Below are 17078 nucleotides of genomic sequence, written 5' to 3'. Positions count from 1 at the left end.
GGATGGGGGATCCCTGCATCCCTGGGAAACGGGGATGGGGAGCCCAGAGCTCCCTGCGTCCCTGGGAAGAGGGAATGAGGATCTCTGGGCTCCCTGCATCCCGGGGTAGTGGGGATGGAGGGATCCCTGCATCCCTGCGTAGTGGGGATGGGGATTGCAGAGCTCCCTGCATCCCTGGGAAGAGGGGATGAGGATCCCTGGGCTCCCGACATCCCGGGGTAGTGGGGATGGGGATCCCTGCATCCCTGGGAAGCGGGGATGGGGGGATCCCTGCATCCCGGGGTAGCGGAGTTTTGGAGCCCAGAGCTCCCTGCATCCCTGAGTAGTGGGAATGGGGGATCCCTGCATCCCGGGGAAGCGGAGATGGGGATCCCAGAGCTCCATCCATCCAGCCATTCCCGGGGCAGCTGCGCTGGGGATCCCCGGGCTCGCTCCATCCTGAACCACCAGGGCTGGAGACCCCCGGGCTTTTCCACCCCCGGAGCAGCGGGTTTGGGGTTCTCCCTGGCTCCCTCCATCCCTGGGGCAGCGGTTTGAGGATTTCCCGGGGCTCCCCTTCCATCTCTGAGCCATCAGGGTTGGTTTTCCCGGTTCCCCCCATCCCCGGGCGCGCCTGGACCGCTGCAGCTCCCGCAGCTTTTTCATCCACATCCGACGGATGCTGCTTGGGGGATAAGAGCAGCCAAGGCGGGATCGCTCCCGGTGCCCTGTCTGCTCTGCAGGGTCCTTGTCTGGGATGGGATTTTGGGATTTTCCCCCGTGGATGTTCTCCTACCTTTCCCAGTGCCAGCAGCGCACCTGGAGCTGCCGGTGCCAGGTCGGGCCGTGCCCGGTGCCGGGCTCGGGCGGGGCCGGTGGCTCCCGGCGCTGCTGAAGTGCTGGATAGCTACTGCTGCTGAGCGCTGCCTTTGCTGCTTCCCCAGGAGATGATAGAGAGCGATATCCCGTCCATCATGGCAGGAATCATTAGGAATTCAGGGCAAAGCCACCACCCCCCGCAGGAGTACAGGTGAGGTTTTATCCCTTTCAAAAACGTGTGCTGCACTGGCACGGCTGCCAACTCCTGTTGCTTCCTCCTTGTTTCCTAAAAAAGTCCTTTTAGCATGTAGAAATCCACTTTTCTTCTTCTTCTTTATTTATTTTAAGCTATCTGAGTTATTTCTCCACTCTACATAGATTTCTAAGGCTGATGAACCAGTTACAATGCATTCCTGATTTTAAAACATTCCTGTTTAAAGTATTCACAATGGTGGCATTTGGATGAATAACAGGACTTGGTAATCTTGGAGGTCTTGTCTTTTACATCCATAATCGTTCCATAATTCTGTGATTCTCTGATTTTGATACTAACCTGTATTTTATAAACACACCTCCAAAACCTTGGGCTGACCTCTCTCTGAACTCTCTGTCCTGTGTGAGCACTGCCACAGCTGTATATTCTGTTTAAAATATAATAATTTAAAAGTTCCCTTGCAGATCACTTTGCATTGTTATGGAGCAGCCATGGAGAGACTAAACAAGTGCAAGAGAGACTGGAGGAGTTTTTAATTAAAACAAGCACTTGTGTAGCCCTCCAAAGCACTGACATGTCAAAGGGCTTTTAATATGGATGGGAACAAACCTGGCTTTGCCAGGAGCCTTCCATAATTTAATTTACCTGCACCACCGTGCTTCCATTTATCGTTTCAAAGCATTGTTAGAGGTTACAGGAGGGTTCTGCACGAGTTGCAGAGCCCTGGGTTATGTTAGGTTACGTTTTGTCACATGATGCAAAGCTCCAAGAAATACAGAACACACACAGCACATCCCAGAGCTCACAACAAAACATAAAGCAAACCAGAAGAAAATTAATTTTTTTTTTTTTACTACAAAATGGGCATTGAGAGACTCCTTCCTCCCAGCCTGAGGAGGAGCTGCTGCAGGTATTTCTCTCCTCTCTCTGTTCAAAATGCAAACACTGCAGCAGAGCCTCTTGCAGCTCAACAAGGGATTTGTTCAAGTCCCTGCAGCCCTGGGGAAAAGGTTTGTGCCTCTGGTTTTGCTGTTTACCGAGGCACTGTTTGCTCTGGGCATTTTTCTCGGCTCTGTAAATATTGGTGGAGAAATTATTTGGGATTTAAGGAAGGGTGTGGGTCAGAGGGACTTTGGGGATGGGGGTTTAAGGCTGGATCTTCAGTGCCCTGCAGAACTCACCACCTTAACAATGCCCCCTTTTTAAGGAGAGAATTATTCTTTAACTCAGAGCTGCAGGGAAAAAATCACTTTCGGGGGGAGAAAGATAGGACATCTCTTATGCAGTAAAAAAAAAATTCATAACTTTCTTTTCCTCTTTTTAAAAACCTGCTTTGGGTCCTCTGTGAAACATTTTGAACTCACTTCTCTAAAGTTTTTCACCCCCTTGCAATTTCTTTACTGTGGCTTTAAAACGAATTATTTGACCTCGTTTAATAGTGGCAAATTCTGATAAAAATGCATAAAATCTGAACTGCACCATAAATGCAGAGCAGTATTTGTCCTACTTCATGAGAAAACACTTTGGATTATGTAAAAGAAAATCTTTTAGACTGAATGATTTTAAGAAAAGAATAGACCTGTCAAATTCTATCAGCTCTGTTTACTCTCCTGCTGTCACCACAGTCCAAGACTGGAACCCACAGTCCTGAGTTCTCCATGGGGGAGCATCAAGGCTCCACAAAATGGGGAATGGCCTCCAATTAGCGAGTGGGAGGCTGGGGCTGTGCTGAGAATACTCTTCTGTCTCATTTGGAATCTTTCAATGGGACAGTTGGACTTGGAGGAGCCCTGGCTTTGCTGGGAAGGGAGGGAATCAAACCCCCAGACACCCATCAGCCTGCAGGCACTTTCTGCTTACAGCTGGAAAACTTGGGATTTTTAGAATATTTTTAATTTTTTTTAAAGGAATGCACTTTCTGCTTACAGCTGGAAAACTTGGATTTTTTTGGCATTTTTATAAATATTTTTTTTAAAGGAATATGAAGGAAAAATCTGATTTCAGCAGATCTTTGAATTGTGCAGCTCCAAAGCTCCTGTGGTAAATTTGCTGTGGCTTGGGGTGGTGTTGGGGCTGCTTTTGGTGCTGTGTGAAATCCCAGGATTTTTTGCACCCCAGCAAAATGATTTTAGGCAAATATCCCTCCCACCAGTGCAGCTGTGGGATGTAAAAGAGCACAGGGATGATTAAGGGCCATCAGATCCCTCCACTGCCTGTTCTGATGGTGCCTGGCTGCAGTGCAAAGTAATTCTTTATTTTAGCAGCCACCTCTCTTGCTTACCTACAGAAAACACCACCATACTCAAAATATTCATCCTTGTAGGGCTGACAAATATGTCTGATGATTCCATACAGCACTTAAGGGGATGAAAGGAGAGAATTGCAGCACACCAGGATTTTTTAACCCTTAGCACTTCATCCTTTTAAATCATAATTAACAATTTAACAAGTTTTAGTGCCAGTATTTTGATTTTAAATCACTTTCAATCACCACATTTTTTCTATGCAGTGGTGGCTCGTGGTTGTTTCAGCACAGAGCTGTGCAAATGACAGGAACCAGCTCCAGGCTTTTCCCATGGAATTCATGGGCTGATTCCTGGGAATCCAGGTTCCTCAGCTCCTGGGTGCTGTAGCCTTCAAGCAATATTTTGAATATAAATATGGAATCTGTGATTCAACAATATTTGGTGTAGGGACCACATTTCTATTTTTTTGGTGTTATTGTGTATTTCCAGTGGACAGAAGCTGTGTGGAGCATTTTGAAGGCCTTGAAATACATTTTCTATATGTTAAACAGGAATTAAGCTTTAAATAGATCCATTTTGGATCAAAAGGTGCTAATCATTAATTCAATAAATTAGTGGATTATATTGTCCTTTACCCCATTTTAATTATCTCTTTGATTCTTAAAACTTGCCTTAAAAAAAATTCATTAGCTCGTTAGTCTGATCAATATTTTGCTGTGATTATGTTGCCACAGTTTGGTGTAAAATCAGATTAAGGAGCACAGGGCTGCTGTACTCTAGAATTCCAGATGTGACAGCATCAGTGGGGAAAAAAAAAAGATGACAAATCTCCAATTTGAGCACATTTCAGCTCTAAATTGTGCTCTCACATCTGGGTTTTTTTGCACTGGTGACACCTCTGTGCCATGGATGGATGGATGGATGGGAGTGTGCACACAAAAGGTTACAAATGCATCACTAACAACACCCTAATTGTTCCTGGAGCAAATGCCAGTGTCCATTCCCGTGACATTCCCGTGCGTGTCTGACAGGGAGTGAGATAATGACCCCGAGTGCCGCAGCAATTCCAGCACGGGAGTTGCTTCATTCTTTCAAAAAAAAAAAAAAAAAAAAAAAAAAGTGAGAAACCTCCAAGGAATCAGTCAAACTGGATTGATTTAAGTGGATTAGCACAACTGTTTCCTCGGCACTCCTGAGATGTGCTGATCTGGAGGAATAAAAATTTGTGGAATTTTGCTTCTCCCAAAGTCCCGCGGTGACAGCAGAGCTGGGAGGGGCTGGATTGGGGCAGCACCTTGGGGTCTTGTGAGAGCAGAACAAGCTCATCCCTTACCTCAGAAGGGATGCTTGGCCAAAACTGGGAGAGAGAAAGGGAATTTTACTTTTCCAGCGTTGCTGGGAGATCTCATGGGCTCGTTGCAGGGAGTGGAGCTGCTGCAGCACCAGTGGCTGAGGGGGTTCTGACATCTGCCAGGACAGGCTGCAGGGCTGATATTCCCTTTACTCAGCATTCCCACCTGCATGATTCTCCAGTGCCAATGAACAGCAATTTCCAAGGAAAAAACAGCTTCCCATCAGAGCACGGTCGTGTTTTTAATATAAAACATTCCTGTAGTGCCTGATGGTTTGTTTGTTCTGACATCAGTCAAAAGTCTGATTTTTGTGTTGTTTGGGTTGGGATTTTTTACCAACCAGGTTCCAGAGTCAGATCCCAGCTGCATTTGGCAAATCCCAGCCTAGGGATGGTCAGACAGAGCAGGAATGAGTGGCTGGGGGTGCAGTGCTGCCATCCCCTCTCGTTTCCTCTGGGGTTTGAGCATTGCACATTCACTGCAATCCAGATCCCTCTGATCCCACAGCAAACTGCTGTAATGGGGGTTGTGAAATGTGCAGCTGGGATGGATAAAAGGCTCCAGGAGTGCAGCTGCAGCCTGTTCTTAGTGCCAAGTGCCTTTGCAGGAGATTTTTGGAGAGTCCAGCATGGTGCAAGGGAAGGAGACCATCCCCAGCTGCCAGGTTAATGATATTATTTGATTTTTCCTCACTAGTTTTGGTTCTGATAATGCAGTGTTTGTTGAGTTATAGATAAGGAGGGAGTCCCTTTGTCCCTGGAAAATTGTTGAATTTCTGCTCTGATTTCCAGCAAGGCCAGAAATAACTCAGAGATCTTGAAGATGGGGAGGGGGTGGGATGATAGTTTGAGACTGGATGTGTGTTGTGCCCTCAGGGAGGAATCACAAACCAAAAACTGGGAGCTGCTGGGTTAACCAGGAGAGGAGCTGAGGCAAAAACCAGTTGAAAGGGGCAGCTGGTTGTGTATGGAAACCAGAAAATAGTAGAGGGAAAAAGTACTGAGAGGCAGGAAAATGGGAGGGGAAGGAGCAGAGCAGCTGGAATGAGGAGCTAAAGGAGATGGGAAGTTGAATCCTTCAGTAAAACAAGGACACAACACAAATAATTTCCTTGTCTTGTATATAAAAACTCTCTGTGCTTGTCCTGAGGATTTTGTGTAATCCCAGACAAAGGAAAGCACCACTTCTAGAAGAGATTTTCTTCAGACTCTTCCTGTCCAGTTGCCTCTCACTGGACAAACCATTGCAAAAATCTAATTAAGAACCTATCACCCAACTGCTCCTGCCTGTTGAGCAGCTGTGTCACCTAAGCCTGGGCTAAAAACTCAGGTGGTAGTGCTGGAAATGGGAAAAAAACCTGACCATTGAGTGAGGCTTAAAACTGCAGCTGCAGGGGTTTGGCCTGGCTGTGTTTCAGCTGGGTTGTTGGGGAGATGGTCCTTACAGGCTCCAGGCATGAGTTCACCACCCCATGCACTGTGGAGGTGGATAATTCATGGAAATTCCTCTGGCAGCGGTTCCTGAGGTCAGGAACCACCTCAGATGCAGCTCAGCCTGAGGGGAGGTGGCAAAGTCCCACTGGAGAGACTCAGATCCAGCTCTGGATTAAATTCCTGCAAGGTCAGGCAGGGAACGGCTCCAATTCCATTTTGTGCCAGCAGGATGCTCATGATGGTGGGGAGAAAAAGGTGAAGATACCTTTAGGCAGCTGTGAGTGAGGATTTTGTGCTGCAGGCTCTGGAAAGGGGTCTCATTCCAAGGTGTTCCTGATCCAGCATTTCCCTGATGGGATAAATATTTTGGGCAGATAACTCCAGAACAGACTGTAAATTCTAACAGTGCCATGGAGCATTTCTGGAGCACATCCAGTTTTCCAGGCACTTTTCACAGGAGGATTTGTGGATCAGCATCCTGGGACACACTGCAGACCTGGGGTTTAAACCCTCAGCACCCTCTGGATTCCCATCCTTGAGGTGCCTTTTTAGGACAGAAACACAGAGGCAGGGGGTGTTTACCTGCAGAGAGCTGAAAGCAGAGGGGTGAAAGTGGAGTTGCATCATTTCACCACACCTTGAAAAACAACACCAAGTTTGCAACACGTTTGGAGGGGCTGCACCCTCCCCTCGCCGGGGTTCGGTGACTCCAGGAGCTCTGGGAATGAGCAGGGGAGGCTCAGCAGTGCATTAATTACAGCCTATCACTATTTATCTCATTTACATGCTCTGAAAGGCTGCTTTTACCACAGTGCCCCATTGTGCCAGGGGCTGTGAACACCCAGCCAAAGGCAGGAGCTCTGAGTTTATCCTGCAGTGGGAGATGAGCAGGGTGGTGGTGCTGGGGAGCAGAATCCAATCCCACCTGATATTCCAACATGTACCCATGGATCTGTACTCATGGGAATTTTCAGATCAGGAAGATTGAACCTCAGGAGATGACAATGTTGGTTATTCCCGTGCTTGAATCTCTTTTTTTGCAGTTAAATTAGAATTTCTCCACTGCAAGCAAAGCCAGGCAGCAATGGGAATTCTTTAAAATTTCACCTTCTTTAAGGCATGAGAGATCTCAACACTGGTTTTGAAGGCAGCCTGAAGAATAATCCTTAAACTTGAAATCAAGGAATCATAGAATTATCAAATCATGAAATCACATCTAATCATGGAACTGTAGAATCCCAGAATGGTTTGGGTTGGAAGGGACCTTAAATATCTTGTTCCAACCCTCTGCCACGGGCAGGGATGTAATTCTGATTTAATTTGCTTTTCCCCCCATTTTTAACAGAATGTTGGTCTGATAACTGACAAATCCATTTAGAGGGAAAAAAAGTGTAGTGAACAGGCTGAGGTGGTTTTAAAAGAGCTGTAAATTCAAATTCAAACAGGGAAGGGAAGGGAAGGGAAGGGAAGGGAAGGGAAGGGAAGGGAAGGGAAGGGAAGGGAAGGGAAGGGAAGGGAAGGGAAGGGAAGGGAAGGGAAGGGAAGGGAAGGGAAGGGAAGGGAAGGGAAGGGAAGGGAAGGGAAGGGAAGGGAAGGGAAGGGAAGGGAAGGGAAGGAAAGGAAAGGAAAGGAAAGGAAAGGAAAGGAAAGGAAAGGAAAGGAAAGGAAAGGAAAGGAAAGGAAAGGAAAGGAAAGGAAAGGAAAGGAAAGGAAAGGAAAGGAAAGGAAAGGAAAGGAAAGGAAAGGAAAGGAAAGGAAAGGAAAGGAAAGGAAAGGAAAGGAAAACCATGCCACTGACGTGGAGAAAGAGCCTTTTTGCACTCTTATCTTATTATCAAACATTATCACATTTTCCTATCTGTTTAAAAGAGCCTCATGCCAGCGACACCAACTTTCCACTCGCCCCTTTCCTTGCCCCTTGTGCATCCCTTGAGAGGATGCTGAGCGGGACACCCGGTGCCACCTCCCCCGGGGGAGCTGCGGGCTGGGAGCATCCCGGGTGAGGATGAGGATGAGGATGAGGATGAGGAAGGAGCCGCGTTTCTCCCGGGATGATGCTCGGGGAGGGTCCCTGACCCCGTTAGTGCCGCCTGGGCAGGGCGCGGGGTGCCAGATGGCGAGGGGACGTGTGTTGTGTGTCGCCTGTCACTCGAGCAGATTAATGGGAGGTTTGTTAAAAAAAAAAAAAAAAGGGGGGGGTGGGTTAGGACAATTAAGCGGGGTCCCCAAAGACAAAGGGGGACACGTGCCGCGGGCGTTGGGAGCACAAAGCGCCGCCGGCTCCCCCTCAATGGAACCAACTGTTGCAAAACGACCCCGAGCCTGCCCGGTTTTCAAATCATTTCATGCCCCTGTTTTCTTCCAATCCAGCCAATCTCCGAGCCGAGGGAGCCGTCACCTGATGGGCTTTTTTTTTTTTTTTTTCCCCTTTTTTAATGGATTGAAGTCCCCATGCCTCGCGAAATAACTGAAGTGTGTAACCATGGCAATGCTAATTATTGCCCTATAACTACAGTAGGAGAGAACTGCGAGGGAGATTTGAAGAGGGGATTTTTTTTTTTTTTTTTTTTTGGGCTCTTGGTCCTGTGTTGATTCCTCCCCTCCCTCCAGTTTTCTTCTTTACAAAATCTTTTTGCAAACAAATGGCGTTTTGATTTAAAGATCTCCCCCGGCGTGGTTCAGGGAGCTTTGATAGGTGTTTCTGGAATTCCTGAATAGAGGAGCTGAAATCTCCAGGGCAGGCAGGCACGGGAGTTCTGTCTTGTCCTTTTAAGCTGATTTAGAGTCGTGTAAAACATAAAAGATGCTTCAGCAAGAGACCAGATTTATTTAAGGTTTCTGCAGCATCAGTTGGCAGCAAACACCCATCAGCAGCAGACACCACTTTAACACTTCTCTGAGAGCTCTTGAAAGCAAAATCAACTGCAAAATCCAACTAAATTATGCTCTCCTGAGAGATAAAGATGTTTTCCTGGATCTGAATCCCTTTAGGTTTACCCTGGCTGTAGAATGACAACTTCCTGACATGTCCTAATTACTGCTTTGCTCCTCAAGGTGCCAGTGACTCCTCTAATACTGTTTCACATAAATTAATTAATTTAGCCTTTCATTTGTAGGAGTTCTTTTATTGACTTTAACGGGGAGTTTGGACCACACAGGAATTTTTGAGCGCTGTAAATATATTCAAATATTTTGTACCACAAGCTCTATCAGAAACAAAGCAAAGCAAGTGATCTGGAGCATGTAAGATGTGTCAAAAGCAGAGCTTTAAACCAAAAGCAGCCTGTCACAGCTGTGCCTGCTGTTGTTGCTGGTGCCTGGCAGACACAGTGCCTCCAGTCCCAAACCTTTCATTCTGGTCCTTTACTCTGTCAAAAACTGCCTAAAAATTGTTTTTTTAAGTACCAATAACTTCATGTATCTGAATGGGAGATGTCAGCAGTTCAGTCTGGGAAGTTCTTTTCGTGCAGCTGCTGATCTGTCACCACTGACAGGATCCAGGGGCTGGGAAAAGCTTTTCCAGGTGTTCCAGCAGCAGCACACACATTCCCCAGGAGCTGGGCACAGAGCTCCTTCCAAGGATTGCAGGGTTAACACAGAATGATCAGGTTCCAAGTCCTGGTTTCTTCCCCCTCAAAGCCAAACAAGTGCAAATTTCTGACAGATGTGAGAATAAGGAATCAGTCTGGGTTCATTTCCAGGCAGTTTCTCTGCTGGGTTCCTGGGCCTTCTTCCCCCACAAAAGCTCCACAAGAGCTTTTCTGAACCAAAATGTTTCAAACAGGACAAAGGAACGCAAGGGCAGGTAAAGGGGTGTCAGTAACCAGCTGTGAAACACAGGGCACATCTGGATTTGGATACAGAATTCCAGCCTGGTGGTTTTTCCCATGAGCTGCAGGAGCTCTGCCATCCCAGCCAGCTCTCTGCAGAGATGCTGCAGCCCCATCCCTGCTCCCTGGTAACCTGCCCTGCTCCTCTGCAGACTCCTGGCTTCAGATCCATCCCAGCTGAGTGAGGATGAGCTCCCAGGGGATTTGCAGTCCCTGTCCTGGCTGACATCCGTGGATGTGCCTCGGCTCCAGCAGATGGCCAGTGGGAGGATGGATTTCAGCCTGGGGGCCCAGAGTGCCATGCTCCAGCAGACAGGTACTGTTGGGAAATGGGAATAGGGAATAACTGCTCCTTAAACAGCACAGCCTGCCCTGCCACTCCCCCTCAGGCTCCCTTTTCCTCTCCTTTCACATTTTGCTTCCTGTCCAAAGACCTGGAGACCGTTGGCTTCTCAAAAGGGCTCTGCTGGTGCCTTCCCCTCATTCCAAGAGGGAGAGAGCTCCAGCACTGGCAGCACTCAGATCCCAGGGGATTTCTGCTCAGTGCAGCTGCTGGTGCCTTGTTGGCCTGAGGTATTTTAATCCCTGGGTTTCAGAGGTTTTCAACAGCTCTGAAATTAGGAAATTAGATAATTAATCTTTCTGCTTTGTTTCAACACTGCTGAAATGAGTTCTCGTTTACCTCACACCTCTTTGCTTCCTGCAGCCTGTGCTGGTTGAACTCCTTTCTTTCCTTTGTGAACATCCTTTAGGTAAACACACATCATTCCCTGTGGCATTCCACAGGGAGAGCTCGGCCCTGCCTGCCTGGGAGCACAAATCCAGCTAATGCTGAATGTGCTGTTTCTCTTTTGTAAGAGCCAGGGTCTGTCCCCACCGAGGGCTGTTAAACAACTGCCACCCCGCATCCCCTGCCTAACGAGTTTTGGGAGCAGCTGATGTCATCTGGGCAAGCTGGGAAATGCTCTGGGGATGGAAAGGCAGAGAGGTTGGATCCTCCACTCCAGAGCTTCCCTGTGTTCAGCTGCATCTATCAACTCCCAGTGCCAGCTCATTTCCCTGAGCTGTGCTTCCATGGGAGCATTCCCTGCCTTCCTCAGCCCCTTTCCCTGAGCTGTGCTTCCATGGGAGCATTCCATCTCCTTTTCCTGAGCTGTGCTTCCATGGGAGTATTCCCTGCCTTCCCCATCTCCTTTCCCTGATCTGTGCTTCCATGGGAGCATTCCCTGCCTTTCCCAGTCCTTTTCCTGAGCTGTGCTTCCATGGGAGCATTCCCTGCCTTCCCCATCTCCTTTCCCTGAGCTGTGCTTCCAAGGGAGCATTCCATGCCTTTCCCAGCCCCTTTCCCTGAGCTGTGCTTCCATGGGAGCATTCCCTGCGCACCTCAGCCCTTTTCCTGAGCTGTGCTTCCATGGGAGCATTCCCTGCCTTTCCCAGCCCCTTTTCCTGAGCTGTGCTTCCATGGGAGCATTCCATCTCCTTTCCCTGAGCTGTGCTTCCATGGGAGCATTCCCTGCCTTTCCCAGCCCCTTTTCCTGAGCTGTGCTTCCATGGGAGCATTCCCTGCCTTCCTCAGCCCCTTTCCCTGAGCTGTGCTTCCATGGGAGCATTCCATCTCCTTTTCCTGAGCTGTGCTTCCATGGGAGTATTCCCTGCCTTCCCCATCTCCTTTCCCTGATCTGTGCTTCCATGGGAGCATTCCCTGCCTTTCCCAGTCCTTTTCCTGAGCTGTGCTTCCATGGGAGCATTCCCTGCCTTCCCCATCTCCTTTCCCTGAGCTGTGCTTCCAAGGGAGCATTCCATGCCTTTCCCAGCCCCTTTCCCTGAGCTGTGCTTCCATGGGAGCATTCCCTGCGCACCTCAGCCCTTTTCCTGAGCTGTGCTTCCATGGGAGCATTCCCTGCCTTCCTCAGCCCCTTTTCCTGAGCTGTGCTTCCATGGGAGCATTCCCTGCCTTCCTCAGCCCCTTTAACTGAGCTGTGCTTCCATGGGAGCATTCCCTGCCTTCCTCAGCCCCTTTAACTGAGCTGTGCTTCCATGGGAGCATTCCCTGCCTTTCCCAGCCCCTTTTCCTGAGCTGTGCTTCCATGGGAGCATTCCATCTCCTTTCCCTGAACTGTGTTTCCATGGGAGCATTCCTTGCCCTCCTCTCTCCACCAGGTCCCGTGGGGAGCACGATGCACTCGACCCCTGGAGCAATGATCCACGTCCAGGCCAGCCTCCCACAGGGAATCCTGGGCCTCAATCCCATTTCAACCCATGGAGCCAATGTAAGAGCAGCTCTTGATGCTCAGTATTGCCCCAGCTCCTGGGGCAAGGTGTTGGTAATTCCTTGACTCTTGTGCTTCTCTCAGCAGATGAGTCCCTACGCCGTGGCTGGGCAGCTGTCCCCTGGTTTGCAAACACAGCAACAGCTCTTCCCTCCTCATCCTCCTCCTCCTCATCCTCCTCCTCACTCCCAGCAGGTGTTTGCCCTGGCCCAGAACCCCCAGCAGGTACTGGTATGTGCTTGTTGTCTGTCTTGAAGTACCTGCCAACGTCAAATCTAGCTGTCTTTTAAAAGGAAAACAAAATATCCCCTAAACCTACACACCCACGGGCATTTTGCATCCAGCATTTCCCTTCTTTTCCCTCTGCACACAGTGTAACCCAGCAGCAATGTACAACACAACCTATGGGACACAGCCACACTATTCCCAGCCACGCCTGGCTCCCCACTCTGCCCAGGAACTGCACCCAAAGCATTATCCCAAGCCCATCTATTCCTACAGGTGAGTGGGGAGCAGGAAGCACATTGCCTACAGCCTGTCCTGGGATGGCTGTGACACTGCAGGGCTGTCTGAGTCCTTTGGAAGGGGACAAAAATCCCCTCATCCATGCAGGAGTTGTGTGGAAGCTGCCTCTGAGGGGTGGCAGGAGGGAAAAAGCAAAGTAATTCCTGGAGAGCAGCCTAGGGTGGAGTAACAGCACAGAGGAGTAAAATCTGAGGATCACAGGGAAGTGGCCACAGCACCAGAGCTGGCAGAGCCCAGGAAGGGTTTGGACAATCCTTTTGGGAATGTGTGTGACTCTTGGTGCTGTGCAGAGTTGTGAGTTGGACTCAAGGATCTTTGTGGGCCTGTTCTAAATCAGCTTATCCTGTGATTCTGGGAGTTCTGAGCCCTTGGGAACAGCAATCCCAGGCTCCCAGCTGTTTGTGTCTGAAGAGGTGGGTCCAAGGTTGCTAGAGCAGAAGATGTGGAGTGACAGGAGGAGTGCCAGAGGGCAGGGTTAGATGGGATATGGGGAAGGAATTCCCAGTGTCTGAAGAGGTGGGTCCAGGGTTGCTAGAGCAGAAGATAAGGAGTGACAGGAGGAGTGCCAGAGGGCAGGGTTAGATGGGATATTGGGAAGGAATTCCCAATGTGAGCGTGGTGAGGCCGCTGCCCAGAGAAGCTGTGGAAGTGTCCAAGGCCAGCTTGGAGCACCCTGGGCTGGCAGAGGGGATGGAACTGGATGAGCTTTGAGGTCCCTTCCCACCCAAACCATTCCATGATCCCAAACCATTCCTGCTTTCCCTGCCTGCAGCTGTTTGATCGCCATGGCGCTGAAGAACAGCAAGACCGGGAGCCTGCCCGTGAGCGAGATCTACAGCTTCATGAAGGAGCACTTCCCCTACTTCAAGGTACCTGAACCTTCCACATCCCAGCCCCTTTTCCATGGCTGTCCCATTAACCCCTCCCTGCCCCTCGCAGACAGCCCCTGATGGGTGGAAGAACTCGGTGCGCCACAACCTGTCCCTGAACAAGTGCTTTGAGAAGGTGGAGAACAAACTGAGCGGGACCTCCCGCAAGGGCTGCCTGTGGGCCCTCAACCCCGCCAAGATCGACAAGATGGAGGAGGAGATGCAGAAGTGGAAGAGGAAGGATTTGGCTGCTATTCACAGGAGCATGGCTAACCCAGGTAGGGCTGGTGTCCCACATGCTCACCCTGCACGTCCAAGGTGTGCCGTTACTGTTTGTAGGGATGTTTTAATATCCAGTCATATTTTAATGCACTTTTGTTGCCTGGAAAGGCTGAGCTGGAGCAGAGTAAAAGGAATGAAATAGGTGTTTATTGAAAGGATAAACTTTGGGCAATGCAAGAGCCTGGGGGGCTACACCCAAATCAAATCCAAGATGGTCCTGAGTTTTTACACTTTTATAAGTTTTAGTTCATCCACTCACTGTGGTCAATTATCCAACTACAGCCCCAGGCTATGAAGTATCAGCCCCCTTTCCCTTGCTGTTGTTTCTGCTTTTTGGGTACCAGCTGTCCTTGATTCTCTAGCTAGAAAGGAATTGTTTTGTCTAACTCCCCTGTGAAGAGAACTTACTAACATCTAATATGAAGTTTCAGTTACACTCTAAGCAGCAGAGAATCTGCAAAATATAAAAGCTAAAACCCAAGGCATCACTTCTCATAGAGGAGTGTTTTAATGCCTGTTCTTCTGCAAAACTCTCTTTTTCCTAAGACATTTTCTTACCTACAAAATAGAATGTATTCATATTTATACTATATTATTATAAGTGTTATGCATGTGATATATTTATTTGTATCCTATTTATTTATAATTTTCCCCCTTAGCTATAAAATTTCTTATTTATAAAGAAGCATGTTTTTGAAACTTGGTATTGACAAAATCAACTGGAGGTTTTTGCTACAAAATCAGTAACATGCAATCAGTGATAAATTACATATTATTTGTTAGAAAGCAAAAGGGCCACTGGAACAGTCAGGAGTTTTTGTACTTATTTGAGGGATAAGCAGAATTCTGAGTGCTTCTCTGAGCACAGAGTTCTGCAGCTGGGGGTGAGCTGGGCTGCTCTGCAGTTTCATGATCATTTCTTTACTCAGTCAGGGATAACCATGGGAAGGAATTAGGTGGCATTTCACAACCAGTGACAGTCAGTTCATGTCATAAATGTGGTTGTGCTTTGGGCAGTCCCTGCTTAAACAAATGAGTTAAAGCATCTCTTTTCCCCCTTGGAATGGGCAGAGGAGCTGGACAAGCTGATCACTGACAGACCTGAGAGCTGCAGGCGGCCCAACAAGCAGGCAGAGCCCGAGGGAACCCCCCTGGGCCGCATCCCCGTGTCCCAGCTCCAGCCCCAGCCCATCATGACGCTGTCCCTGCAGTCCCTGCCCCTGCACCAGCAGCTCCAGACCCAGGCTCGCCTCGCCCCCAACTCGCCAGCACCTGCACAAACTCCTCCTCTGCACACCCTGCCTGACATGAGCCACAGCCCCCTGCCCCAGCACCCCATGGGACGAGCCCCAGACTTCCCCAACGTGGCAGTGGACATGAGCACGGAGGTGGATGCTCTGGATCCCAGCATTATGGATTTCGCACTGCAAGGTAAGGGGGAAGGTCCTGGGGGAAGGCAGAGCTGGGCTTTGGGGTTGTGGTTTCACTGAATATCCAACCAGGATCCTCAGTGGGGTGTTCTGGGATGGGGAGAGCTAAGAACTGGTGCTGGGTGTTGGCTTTGTAGGGTGTTTTTGTGGGGTTTTGTCACTGTGCCAGGTGGGACAGCAAAGCACCTTCCTGGCTCCAGTGCAGGTCCAGCAGGATCTGGGACAACACATCTGTCTGTCCCCAGGAAAACAGAGCTCTGCTCATGATTTGGGGTTCTCTTCTGTGCAAGTAGAACTTCCATGGATTGAGGGAATGCCTGACATGGTCCTGGGTAGAGCACAGGTAGAGAGGTGCTGTCTGGAAAGGTCTGGAAGCAGAGGATTTGGGAGATAGACACACTTATTGTCCAGAAAGGTCTGAAATCACAGGATTTGGGGGGGATTATACACTCTTACTGCCCAGTAAAGTCTGGAATCACAGGATTTGGGGGAGGATTATTCACTCTCACTGCCCAGTAAGGTCTGGAATCACAGGATTTGGGGGATCAGACTTGCTGCCCCTTGCACCACAGTGGTCCCACCCTCGAGCAGGGAATCCCTTTAGTCCCAGCCCTAGGGATTGTGGATGTGCTGCTGTGAGCAGGATCCCATCTTTTCCAGGGAACATTTGGGAGGAGATGAAGGATGACAGCTTCAGCCTGGACACCCTGGGTGCCTTCAGCAACTCCCCCCTGCATCTGTCCGACTGCGAGCTGGGCACGCCCGGCCTCACGCCCGTGTCCAGCGGCAGCGACCGCTCCTTCTCCGACCTGCAGGTCACCGGCCTTTACACCACCTACACCACCCTGGACAATGTGGCAGCTGCTCAGTACATGAACCCCCAAGGCAACAAACCCATCCCTCTGCTCTGAGCTTGGCACCGTCCCACGGATCCCAAGGTTCTTCCCCGTGGTTAAAATCCGACCGGGAAGCTCCAAGAGCTCGTCCTGCTTTGGGATGTGTTGGCTGCTTCCAGCGTGTGAGGCCAAAATAAATCAAGCTGGGACTTGGTAGAACCACTTTCCCCCCATGGCAAGGGCATGGACATCTGTGTTGTGGGACTGGGGAACTCTCCAGAAGGCAGCAGGAACTTTCTTTGGAATGTAACTGAGCTAAAAATCACCCAGTTAATGAAGTGCTGGAGCTGCTGTGTCACCACTGTCACAGAAGCCACCACAAGCCAAGGGGTTGATCAGCCCCAAGTTGGTTGATTGTGCCCCTGGTGTGTAATTTTTTCTTAAATTGCCAAATTGGACAAAGACCTCCCCCAGTTCCTGGAGACATTTGCACCACTAACACTTTTCTGACGTAACTGTTGTTAATTTATTGTTAAGAGGTAGGAAAAAAGGAGCAAAACCACTAAGAAAGGAAAACTCACCTCCTCACTGTTATATCTAGATTTGTAAAAGTCCTCACCCCTGAAGGAAGTGGTACTACTGAACTATTAAACTGATCACTGGCTAGAGGATTTTAGGAATTATGCCAATTTTTAGGATTTTTTAAAAAAATAGATTTGTTTATAGTTTTGTGTATTGTGCTTCTGTCTATTCTTGTGCTAGGCAGTATTACTATTTGTAAATTTATTTATATTTATTGTTATGAAAAGAAATTATGTGAACTGAGCACTGTTCAATTTGTATAATGCTGCAGTAAAAACTGTTTTACAGCCACTAAATTATTCATCATCAGAACCACAAGCATCTCATCAAAGTTTTTAAAACTACATTTCTTTAATAAGCACTTTTGATACTGTGAAACTCATGCTTTTTAAAAAATTCAGAGACCAAATA

General features: G+C 48.8%; 1 protein-coding gene across 1 annotated transcript; it reads left to right on the top strand.

Annotated features, from left to right (window-relative positions):
- Positions 1-926: 926 nt before the first annotated feature.
- FOXN4 (forkhead box N4) lies at positions 927-16160 on the top strand. The gene is made up of 9 exons (XM_033076163.1): positions 927-1009; positions 10026-10189; positions 12034-12143; positions 12231-12368; positions 12517-12644; positions 13441-13537; positions 13608-13815; positions 14891-15250; positions 15910-16160. Exons 1-9 carry the CDS (start codon positions 927-929, stop codon positions 16158-16160), a joined length of 1539 nt encoding a protein of 512 aa, XP_032932054.1.
- The last annotated feature ends 918 nt before the right edge of the window (positions 16161-17078 follow it).

Source organism: Catharus ustulatus, chromosome 18 (assembly GCF_009819885.2).
Source record: "Catharus ustulatus isolate bCatUst1 chromosome 18, bCatUst1.pri.v2, whole genome shotgun sequence".
Lineage (NCBI taxonomy): Eukaryota > Metazoa > Chordata > Aves > Passeriformes > Turdidae > Catharus > Catharus ustulatus.
The sequence above is the reverse complement of the archived record's forward strand: the minus strand, read 5'-3'. Positions and strand labels throughout refer to the sequence as shown.